The sequence below is a fragment of the Saccopteryx bilineata genome, chromosome 12 (assembly GCF_036850765.1).
Source record: "Saccopteryx bilineata isolate mSacBil1 chromosome 12, mSacBil1_pri_phased_curated, whole genome shotgun sequence".
Taxonomy (NCBI): Eukaryota; Metazoa; Chordata; class Mammalia; order Chiroptera; family Emballonuridae; genus Saccopteryx; species Saccopteryx bilineata.
In genome coordinates, this window is record NC_089501.1 from 57,928,043 (window position 1) to 57,939,721 (window position 11,679).

Sequence of the window (11,679 nt, forward strand, 5' to 3'; positions counted from 1 at the left end):
CTTTCTGCTTTTAACACCGAGACAAACTTGTAGCCTCCTGGGCTGTAGTCAGAGTAACACAGCCGTCTAGAATTTGGAGGTTCTGTCTGAGACTCTGCGTCCCTTCCTGGGAGGACCGGCCGAGTGGCCACCCTCTCCGCCCTCACTGGTGCTCTGGGCAGCCACAGTCCCCACCCGACCCTGACCCCTGCTCTCTGCGGCCCCAGCACATCCTGTCCCTGTCACCAAGGGAGGCTGGAGGTCGAGAGAGCCGGAGGCAGAGAGGTGCTTCCTGGACGGGGAAGCTCGCTCTGGTCCGTCGGCACAGAGAGGCCACTGCTGTCACGGGAGAACTGGGTGCCGTAGCACATGCCCGGGCCACGGCAGGGTCCTGCCACGTGACCATGCGAGACGTGGCAGAAAGCGCCCTTTCAAAGCCGTGACCCGCTGACCTCTCCTCCTTCCCCTCCTTGCAGGTACGAACAGCCCAAATGCGACCACGCGGCCAGGGCGCACCCGGCCCGAGCGCGGGACCTGTACCGGGGCCGGCAGCTCCAGGGTGAGTGGGACCAGGCTGGTCGGAGGAGCGGCCACGTGGAACTTCCTGTCGGGGGAGGAGGGAGGCCGCCTGCTGCTGTGGCCGGTGGCCGGGGCCGCGTCCTGTCCTCAGAGCCGTCACCAGCGAAGGCCGCTTGGGGGGAGTGGGGGTGGGGGCCGAGCTCAGTGCTGGAGGTGCAGCGGGGAGAGCCGCAGGCCTGCAACCCAACATATGTCAGAGACGGAAGTGAGGTCCTCGAACCCGGGACGTGCCGCACCTCGGCCTCCAGACCTCAGTGTCCACACCTCGGCGTCCAGACCTCAGTGTCCGCACCTCGGCGTCCAGACCTCAGTGTCCGCACCTCGGCCTCCAGACCTCAGTGTCCACACCTCGGCGTCCAGTCCTCAGTGTCCACACCTCGGCCTCCAGACCTCAGTGTCCACACCTCGGCCTCCAGACCTCAGTGTCCACACCTCGGCGTCCTCTGTGTCTCTGAGCTATGAGGAAGCAGGAATTCAGATGTTTCCCGTGTTCCTTTCGAACTGGCTCAGGTGTCCAAGCGGCAGAAGCTGAGGTTTCCGTAGAACCCGAGTGCGGTCTTTGCACCAGGCACGGTCAGTCACAAAGCTCTGTGTGGAAGCGGACAGGCGCGGCGACACGTGTAGCTACTGAAAATACCCTCACGAAAGGCTGTCTCATGGCCGTTCCTTCAGAAAGCCCACGCGTGTGCCGTACACCAGAACGGGCCCTGGAGCGTGTAAGCCCGCCCCAAACCCCCGCCTTCCGGGATGTGAGACTAGAGGCAGCCACGTGACGTCAGGACGGTGACTGACCGACCGGGCAGACGGGCGCGAGCAGCTCCGGCCGCCCGGGCGTTGAGGGTGGGCAGACGGGACTGGGCCGTCCCACGGGGACCTCGGAGGCACAGGGAGCGGTGTGCCCCATCCTGACCCTCTGCTCCCTCAGATTTCTCAGCACCGCGCAGGCTCCTCCAGAGCCTCAGGGACACGCACACCGTCTGTGGTGTCCTCAGTGCGCACACGCCTGCTCTGGGTTCAATCTGCGCAAAGTCCCGCTTGGGGACACGCTGTGTTCTCAAGTCACTGGTGCTATGAGTGATAAGGAGGGTTTTGGGTCTGACGAGTGAGGGTGTCTCTCTGCTTCTAAACAAGGGCGGGGAGGACGGTGCAGCCCCAGGACGGGTCACGGTCCTCCGGAGCAGCCCCAGGACGGGTCACGGTCCTCCACCCGCACGTGTCCAGCAAGGGCGTTGGAACTGCTGGAACGGAAGTGCCCCTTGCAGGACCAGGGGCTGGGGGCACAGCCGGGGGCAGCCAGCATGCCCGCTCGCCCACCCCCCCAGCCCTGCTCGTCCCAGGGCGCCTTGTCCCCATCCAGACCTTCCCCAGCTCCAGTTGGCGGTGTCTTCCCGTGGAGGCGGAGTCTCGGTGACACGGTGACAGTGTCGTCACACTGTTTTTCTCTTTGCCCACAGGCAGCATGCTGGTGGGAGGTGGACACACCCGGGTGGGGGGACAGCCTGAAGCTGCAGATTCCCGGCTAAGCACCCTTGTGGACAGGGTGCGTCACCTGTGGAAGGAGCTTGGTTACAGCGGAAGCCATGCCCACTGCTGTCCTCCACCAGAGGACGTCTCTGCCTCCATCGCCTGGGCTCTCCTGCCTTGCACTCGGCTTCCGCAGGGGTGGACAGCTGTTCTCTCCACAGGAAGTAGTGAATTAGCACGTGTTCTGCACGGAGAGCCGTCAGTGAGTGCTTGCTGGTCTTACGTCGCAGAAACATCTGTGATTTGTACTTTGTCCTTGAGGGTCCAGGAGTCTTGATTTTTTTTTTAATCTTTATTTTTATGTAGCGCAGTCTTGTAAAAGCACATTGTTTCTAACTGAGCGGCAGGGGCTTCTGCACCTGTACACGGCTGTAAGTTATTCCTGTCCTGTTGCGATTTGCCATCACTGGAGAAGTCACGGCGGGAGTCAGCCCCTCCGTGTCCTCGTGTGGGGAGCGCTGGGCAGGGAGCTCTTTGGACGGCAGAACCCAGGACGCTGAAGCCTACACACAGGTTCCTGGCGGTGTCTGCGGTGGCGGCTTGTGCTGTGGGAGCAGCTGCTCGTCGACACGGAGGAACACGGAGTCACCCTGTCACCGGTGTCTCTGGGTTCCAGACCTGCCCTCCAGAGAGAGACCGTCTGAGTGCGAGGTCTCCGCGTGGCTCAGGGAAAGCGCTGAGGAGAGGTCCACGTCCCAGCCGGGGAAACCGCGCCGCTCTGCTCACCTGGAGGAGGACAGACAGACAGACAGTCAGGCTGTAACAACAGAGACGCACGGCCCACCCCGCCCCCCGCTTCTCAGACACAAACCAGAGTGGCGGCACACGGCGTCTCCGGGAGGGTCAGCTGGTCCCGCCCTTGCAGGTGTTGGGAGTGTCTGTTCATGACCATTTAATCATTTCGGGTGTTTGGAGATAATTATCCTTATTAGGGAAAAACAAGCAGGTCTTAAAATAACTGCAGGACAGAGGCTGCCCTTGGTGCAGAGGAGGCTGTTTCCAGGAGAACGCAGCAGCGAGCTGGGTGGGCAGGGACTTCCAGTCACACAGAGGCTAATGCGTTTTAATCTGAAAAGGTACAGCTTTCTTTTTAAGTGGCTTTTCTCAGTCTCAGCCCACGAGGGTCCTCCCGATTTTCACGTCAAACTGGCAGCCCTCTGACACACACCCTGCTGTCTCTAGGGGGTTTGCTGGTCGCAGATATTTGTGGACACCCTATTTGGGGCGGGGGGCAGACTTTCCAGCTCACACCCACGGAGCAGAAATGATGACTTCATCTTGGCCACGTGGAGGGGGGACCAAGGTCCGGCCCGATGGGCCATGACTGAGAACCGGTCGTCACTCGGCTCCTGAGACTCTTTCGTCCTGTGAGTCTTCTCGTCGGACGGTCCAGTCATCTTGAGAGACAGCGACACCTGGTGTGGTGAAATCTCAGAGGAAGGCACTGTGCCCCCGGCTAACAGAACGTCTGGCTGGTTCTCGTCCTCGGGCGCAGTTACCCCGAGTCAGCCTGCTGTCTCCCCTCCCCCTCGCAAACTCTCGCGTTAGTCTGATCTCGCCCGACGGGGCCCCGTGTGCTCCTCACAGGTGATTCGTACAGTGCGACGCGGCCAGGTGGTGTTACAGGCACTCCGCGCAGACGTGCGCGAGGGAGGGAGGGAGGGCGGGGTCCTCTGAGCCGGTGTGTCCACAGCGGGGCCTTCTCCTCGCCCCGTGGGCTCGTGGGGTCTGTGTCGCAGCACGAGACCCTCGCGACGGTGGCGATGCGTGACGGTGTCTCGCACCCTCTGTGACCCGAGAGGGGTCTCGTCCCTGGGCCAGAGCTGCGCCCCCACGTGGGTGGCACTGGTTGTGGTCAGAGCGCCCTCTTCACAGTGTCCCGCGCTCTGTGACCCGAGAGGGGTCTCGTCCCTGGGCCAGAGCTGCGCCCCCACGTGGGTGGCACTGGTTGTGGTCAGAGTGCCCTCTTCACAGTGTCCCGCGCTCTGTGACCCGAGAGGGGTCTCGTCCCTGGGCCAGAGCTGCGCCCCCACGCGGGTGGCACTGGTTGTGGTCAGAGTGCCCTCTCCACAGCGTCCGGCGCTCTGTGCCCCTCGCAGCAGCCCCAGCCATCGGGCCCCGCCCCTGGACGCCCCTCGGGAGCCTGTGACGCGCACACGGAGCCTTTTGTCTCTGCAGGGCAGGGGGGGTCTCTTTTCTTAGGGTCGGTGGCCGCAGGCAAAACAGATCTCTGATTCCATAGAAACCCCAAGGGCACCCCCTGAAGTTTGTGAGTCATATTTCAGCACTGTGCCAAATTTTTTTTCAAAACTGATGACTCCGGAGGCCGCGTGAAGGACCCTCAGCCCACCCTCCGCGTAGCTAGGCGACCGTCTGTCCAGAAGGTGGTTACAGGAAGACCACCTCCGTCCACCCTCGGCCGTCGGGCTCCTCGCAGGCGGGCGAGGTCAGTGTGTCAGCTGTGGGAAAGGTCAGCCTCGTGGTTTCTGCGTCAGACCAGACACCGGCTTCATAGACATCAGCTGCTGAGCTCGGCTGAGCCGGCGGGGAAGTCTCACTTCGGGCAGGGAGCGCTCAGCTCTTGCGGGCGCGGGCAGAGCCCGGGGACCCCAGCCTAGAGAGGCCTCCCGGTCCCCACCGCCCCGGTGCTGTCCAGGGGAGGGCAGGTGCGCCGTGTGTGAGAGAGAGGGTGTGGCAAACGGGTTTGCTGTTGAGAGCCGTCTGATGAGGTCACTAGAACGAGGGCATGGCTTGTGTCCGGGCCGAGCCCCTGGACGTGAAGGGCACGGTTTTCAAGAGCGACACAGGGAGAAAACCCAGCTACGTTGTTATTCACATTTGGACCCCTGAGTTGATGATTAAATATGGAATTGAATTTGTAGGTAAGATGACTCATCATGAGCAGAAACTTGCCTTTTGTAACAGGAATGATGGACAAATCGGCCGTTAGACTCAGCGTTTGTCAGGAAGGGTGCTGTGATGAAACTCACCCGAAGCCGTCCTGACCGAGCACCTGGCCGGGGGGCCGGGAATGCGCCCCCTCCGGGATAGCGTCTGCAGGGTCCCCCGGGCGTGTGGCAGGCACTCTGCACGGGGCTGGAGGGGCCCGAGCAGACGCAAAGGAACGTGCGTTTAACAAACTCTTACTACGTCTTTAAAAAAAAGAAAAAGGTTGATCGTTGCTAAGGTCTGCAGGAGGCATACAAAAGGCAAGAATTAAAAGTAATCATTGTACTGCACTTAGCAGGCTTGCTGAGGTTTTTATCAGAATATTTAGTTATATATATATTTCCATTTTTAGGAGAATGAGGAGAAACTGGAGAAAGCTTGGGGGGATATTGTAGAAATTGCTTATTCACAATAAAATAACAAATAAAGACAAATTGAAGAAGTTTTTTTTTAACATGCAGAGGAATAATGAAGGTCACTTGAAAATTTTAAGTTACTTATAAGGAGGTGTTGAACACTTTTCTATTTATTAATACTTTGGCGACCAAATGAAGAGTACCATGGCTATTTTTTTTACCAGTTTGTCTAAAGATAAATAAGCTTTCTCCATATTAGGATTTACCTGTAAGGGGGGCCGAGAATCTAAATTCATGAAAATCCTCAGTATTTGGTAAAATGTAGTTTTAAAGAAGCAGGAGTGTGGAGGCACCATTTCTTCCACGTCCTTTCAAGAGGACGTCCTGACCAATCCTTGAGAAGCACCTCAGTCCTCCTGCCTCCACGGCGACGTGGGCCAGCCCCGTGGTCCCTCGCGTGGTCCCACTGCACCTGCTCCCTCCAGCCCGGTGCCCAGACAGACACGCGGCGGGCGTGTGGTCCGTACCCGCCCGCAGCTGCCGCCTCCTGGGCACTCGCTGCGAGATGAAGTGAGGGCTGCATGTCATGGCCAACCCCCCTCCACTCTCCCCCCACCCCAGGACACCGGCCAGCCCCCCCTCTCCCCCCACCCCAGGACACCGGCCAGTCCCCCTCCCCTCTCCCCCCACCCCAGGACACCAGCCAGCCCCCCCTCTCACCCACCCCAGGACACCGGCCAGCCCCCCCTCTCCCCCCACCCCAGGACACCGGCCAGCCCCCCCTCTCCCCCCACCCCAGGACACCGGCCAGCCCCCCCTCTCCCCCCACCCCAGGACACCGGCCAGCCCCCCCTCTCCCCCCACCCCAGGACACCGGCCAGTCCCCCTCCCCTCTCCCCACACCCCAGGACACCGGCCAGTCCCCCTCCCCTCTCCCCACACCCCAGGACACCGGCCAGTCCCCCTCCCCTCTCCCCCCACCCCAGGACACCGGCCAGTCCGCCTCCCCTCTCCCCCCACCCCAGGACACCGGCCAGCCCCCCCTCTCCCCCACCCCAGGACACCGGCCAGCCCCCCCTCCCCCCATCCCAGGACACCGGCCAGCCCCCCCTCTCCCCTCACCCCAGGACACCGGCCAGCCCCCCCTCTCCCCTCACCCCAGGAAACAGGCCAGCCCCCCCTCTCTCCCCCCACCCAGGACAGCGTCCAGCCCCCTCCCCCCTCTCCCCCCACCCCAGGACAGCGTCCAGCCCCCCCTCCCCTCTCCCCCCACCCCAGGACACCAGCCAGCCCCCCCTCCCCCCCAACCCAGGACACCGGCCAGCCCTCCCTCTCCCCCACCCCAGGACACCGGCCAGCCCCCCCCCTCCCCCCACCCCAGGACACCGGCCAGCCCCCCCTCTCCCCCACCCCAGGACACCGGCCAGCCCCCCCTCTCCCCCCACCCCAGGACACCGGCCAGCCCCCCCTCCCCTCTCCCCCCACCCCAGGACACCGGCCAGCCCCCCCTCCCCTCTCCCCCCCACCCCAGGACACCGGCCAGCCCCCCCCTCCCCCACCCCAGGACACCGGCCAGCCCCCCCTCTCCCCCCACCCCAGGACACTGGCCAGCCCCCCCTCTCCCCCCACCCCAGGACACCGGCCAGCCCCCCTCTCCCCCACCCCAGGACACCGGCCAGCCCCCCTCTCCCCCCACCCCAGGACACCAGCCAGCCCCCCCTCTCCCCCCACCCCAGGACACCAGCTAGCCCCCCCTCCCCCCACCCCAGGACACCGGCCAGCCCCCCCTCCCCACCCCAGGACACCGGCCAGCCCCACCTCTCCCCACCCAGGACACCAGCCAGCCCCCCCTCTCCCCCCACCCCAGGACACTGGCCAGCCCCCCCTCTCCCCCACCCCAGGACACCGGCCAGCCCCCCTCTCCCCCCACCCCAGGACACCAGCCAGCCCCCCCTCTCCCCCCACCCCAGGACACCGGCCAGCCCCCCCCTTCCTCCACTCCAGGACACCGGCCAGCCCCCCCTCCCCACCCCAGGACACCGGCCAGCCCCCCCTCTCCCCCACCCCAGGACACCAGCCAGCCCCCCTCTCCCCCCACCCCAGGACACCGGCCAGCCCCCCCTCTCCCCCCACCCCAGGACACCAGCCAGTCCCCCCTCTCCCCCCACCCCAGGACACCGGCCAGCCCCCCCTCTCCCCCCACCCCAGGACACCGGCCAGCCCCCCCTCTCCCCCCACCCCAGGACACCGGCCAGCCCCCCCTCTCCCCCCACCCCAGGACACCGGCCAGCCCCCCCTCTCCCCCCACTCCAGGACACCGGCCAGCCCCCCCTACCCACCCAGGACACTGATTCTCAGCCGTGTTGCATTATCTCCTCCAGAGGGAGGTGCGTGCGAGCGTCTCCATCAGTGAGTGACACAGCGAGGGGCCGTTTTCCGCTCCGTCCCACGAGGCCACGTGGTCACCTGCGGGACAGCCTCTTGTGCTTTGCCGAGGGAGCAGGGTCCACCAGAGGGAGAGCGCTCTGAGGTCTGTGCGCGGTCAGTCTATGGAAGATGGCAGGTGTGGGCAGTCTGGTTGTTCTGCGGTCAGCGAGCGTGAGTGGTGTGCCTTGTCTGCATCCCGGGCTGGGCGGTGGCACAGGCCCTGCCTCGGTCTGACCCTTCTCTGTCCCTATCACGAGCTCCTTCGTGATTTCAGAGTTGGAGGCCACATGTTTTCAATTTTGCACTGAGCCCGGTGCATGAGCTGGTGGTGATGGGCAGTCACACACCACGTGCTGAGATCCGTCCGTCCATCTGTCCGTCCAGCATCCGTTCATGAAGAGGTGGGGTTGACATGGGAGGACTGGGCTCCGGCAGACGGGAGGAAGATCAGGGTCTGTGAATGTGGGGTCAGGGCCCAGAGAGCTTGCAGAGAGCGTGAGGACCGGCTGGGCGGGGCCTGCATGGTGCCTTTGAGGGTGTCGCCCTCACAGTCGCGCTGGGGTAGGGCTGTGCCGTCTGTCGTTGCAGTGAGTTAGGGCCCTTGCCCGGCGGGCACGTGAGGACCGTGTGTGATGGAGATGGCAGTGCTGGGAACACGGGAAACGCACCTGGGCCACCATGAGGCCGACCCTGGAAGCTTGAATGGCATAAAATTGCACAGACAGGCGGTTAAGAAAGAGATTAGCTTTCTAAAAAGCCTCCGGGTTCTGAGATTTGCAGGATCCCATGTGACTTCTCGTTTCCCAGCGTGAGGTACATACAGCAAGTGGATCCCCAGGTCCCCTGGCATTGCCAGGACAGGTGTCAGGCAGATCTAACGCCGACACGGAGCAGTTCCCACGGGAGACCTGAGCGGGGTGGGCGGGTTCCCCGAGTGCAGACCCCAACGTCACGGCGCCCGAGAGGTTCCAGCGGCTGTTTGACGTGCAGCAGGAGTAACATCGTCCCGTCAGCACGAGGGGGTCTTGGCCAGCCCGGCCACGGTCACTGGGAAGGCTAGGGTCAGGGTCAGGGTCAGGGTCAGGGTCGGGGTCGGGGTTGTGCAGAGAGATGGGATGCGGTCCCCAACCTTTTCTTGGGTCACGGACCAGTTTAATGTCAGAAAATATTTTCATGGACCAGCCTTCAGGGTGGGACGGATAAATGTATCACGTGACCGAGACAAGCATCAAGAGTGAGTCTTAGACGGATGTAACAGAGGGAATCTGGTCATTTTTTAAAAATAAAACATCGTTCAGACTTAAATATAAATAAAACGGAAATAATGTAAGTTATTTATTCTTTCTCTGTGGACCAGTACCAAATGGCCCATGGACCGGTACCGGTCCCGGTCCGCGGCCCGGGGGTTGGGGACCACTGCTGTTGGCCACGTCTTGGAGACAGTGCAAATAGCTCAGAGGACAGACTGTTCTCATGCACCATTAAATATGCTACATTTGTTGTTACTCTGTGACGAATATTCGCTATCTCTTTATTAAAGCTGTTTGTTCAACATGGGTCCCTTTAACATCCCCGGCGCCCCAGTAATGGATACACTTGAAAATGACAAAGTTGCTTTCACTTGGCCTGCAACTGCTCTCAGGAACGTAGTAACTTAGGCTTCCTTCAGGGTCCGGCAGAACTGATCGACACTCTACCATGAAGCCGCCTGCAGCAGGCTCATCGGAGTAACGGTTCTCGTGAAGGACGAGGGCACAGAGCCCCACCCATCGAGGATTGTGTCCTGCCTGGCATCGGCCCCAGTCACCCGTCCGCTGTCCCGCATGCGTCTGCTGTGGTTGGAAGGTGCAGCCTTAATGTGACCTGCTCTACGTCTCTGGTCACCTGCTTGTGGACCAGCGTGGGCTCTGTGTCCTCACCCCTGTTTCCTCAGCTCTGAGGGGGTGCCTGTCTCCCAGCCACCCATGCGGTCAGGCGCGCGGGTCTCCTCTCTGCCCTGGGCTCCCCGAGCTCCTGGGGCAGATCAGACGTCTCCAACAGCCTTTGGCTTCTTCCTCCGGCTCTAGACTGAGCCGACTCTGTCGTCCTCCGGGTCCCCCCGGTTCTCCCGCCTTTGAACGCAGAATGGGTCGGATCCCTGAGACCGTGCTGTGCCGTCCGTCTGTCCTTCTGTTGTAGTCAGAGTTCCTTTTCCTCTTGAGCTGGGCGAGCAGGTCATTCTTTCCCGCATGCCCGTTGGGCACGCGGCCCAGGGCGGGACGCTGGGTGCAGAGTCCCGGGAGGCCCAGCTCCTGACGACTGCGGTTTTATGGTCCCAGGACCAACGCTGATAAGTGAAAACTCAACTTATAAACAAGTAGGAAAGTCGAGGGACTGGAGGCAGGGCCACGGCAGCGCCTTCCCTACACCCTGTGCATCAGGGCCCCTTCCCACAAGCTCTTCCGGACCCTGTGCCGACGTTGGCTCTCTTCTCTCTCGTCCCGACCGTGCCGTTCGGGCTGGGTCCCTGTTGGCAGTGAGCAGTCCAGGCAGGGCGACTGACCACTCACCCCTCTAGCAGAAATGGCAAGTGGGCCTGAGACAGGCACAGCCCGGTCACCCACGCTGGACGTTGGCCCCAGCACTCTTCCGCCCAGTGTGGGCTACGTCCCAGTCCCCACCGCTGCAGCTGTCAGAGCACACAGCCCCGCCCACCAGCGCCAGGGAGGACAGGCTCCCGCCCCTCGTGTCTGGGAGGACTGGGCCCTTAGGAAAGCCCGAGGAAACAGCATCTGCATGAAAGGAATGCGCACGGCACGCTGGTTCCCGCGCCTTCGTGCCGGGCCGGCAGCGTGGGGAGTGAAGACGGGACCCCTCTCGCGAGGCCGACTCCCCGACGTCAGGATCGGTCGTGAGGTGACCCTGTGAAGACAGCCCTGTGCAGGCGGGTGTCAGGGGGAGGCGAGCGTCCTGTCGGCCTCGGGGAGGAGCTGACACCGCGCTGGAGCCACAGGAGGGGTGCTGGTCGCCCCGTTTCAGACGAACGTCGCACTTTCTCTCCTCAACAGTCAGTTCCTTCCTCAGGTCCTCTGGCTCACTCTCCTCCTCCACGTGGGTGGCAGAGGTCAGAGCGGGGCTGGTCTTCACCCAGTGTGCACATGCTCATTGGCCCGACTCACTGCCCACCAGGCCCCCCTGCCCTCGTGTTCCCTCTGGGCTCATTCCCTTCTCGTTTGCATCAACTTTGACGTCAGCACAACACAGCACGTGTGTCGGCCATGTGCTCACACCTTCCTGGAGTGAAGTGAGCAGCTGCATGCACACTCAGCGCGTGGACCCGCAGAGCACCTCTCGTCCGCCTTGTCCCGGAAACAGCCGCAGCCCAGGTCTGCTGACTCGGTCGCATTATGAGAGGTAAGGGTGTGAAGGGTTCGGCGGAGATTTCCATGAAGTCACAAGAAAGAGAGTGTTCACCCGGAGTCGCTGGTCGTGTTCTGACTTGTGGGCAGAGTTCAGGGAAGGAGAACGTGGTGTCAGTGGCAGAATCCAGGATGCTGACCCTTCACAATGTGCTCAGACCCAACCAGGGGCGAGAGTTAGGCTTTTCCCACTGCGTTGCCTGGCAGCTGCACCCTGCCCACGGGCACAAGCAGTACCTCCTGCTCCCCCGGCCTGAGGCCCTGGTCCGAGGGCGAGTGGAGACGTGTTGTGATGAGCCAGACACCTCGGGCATGGGGGGGGGGCTGCCCCAGCCCTGTCACTCACCACTCTGTTTGGAGAACAGGGTCTTACAAAAGCTTTTGGAAACAGAACAGTAAAACACAGCTACTCTCCGGGGAGAAAGGTCAGCCGTTCTGCGGCTACATTCTAAATAAAAATATCAGAT

The 11,679-nt window shown here is 62.4% G+C and overlaps 1 protein-coding gene across 2 annotated transcripts in view; it reads left to right on the plus strand.

The window, feature by feature from the left end:
- Window positions 1-11,679, plus strand: part of SMOC2 (SPARC related modular calcium binding 2) — a 159,282-nt gene that overhangs the window by 122,537 nt on the left and 25,066 nt on the right. For both annotated transcript variants that reach the window (XM_066247721.1, XM_066247722.1), the window contains exon 9: window positions 456-538. In XM_066247721.1, coding sequence (XP_066103818.1) covers window positions 456-538 — 83 coding nt within the window. The remainder of the gene's footprint in view (window positions 1-455; window positions 539-11,679) is intronic.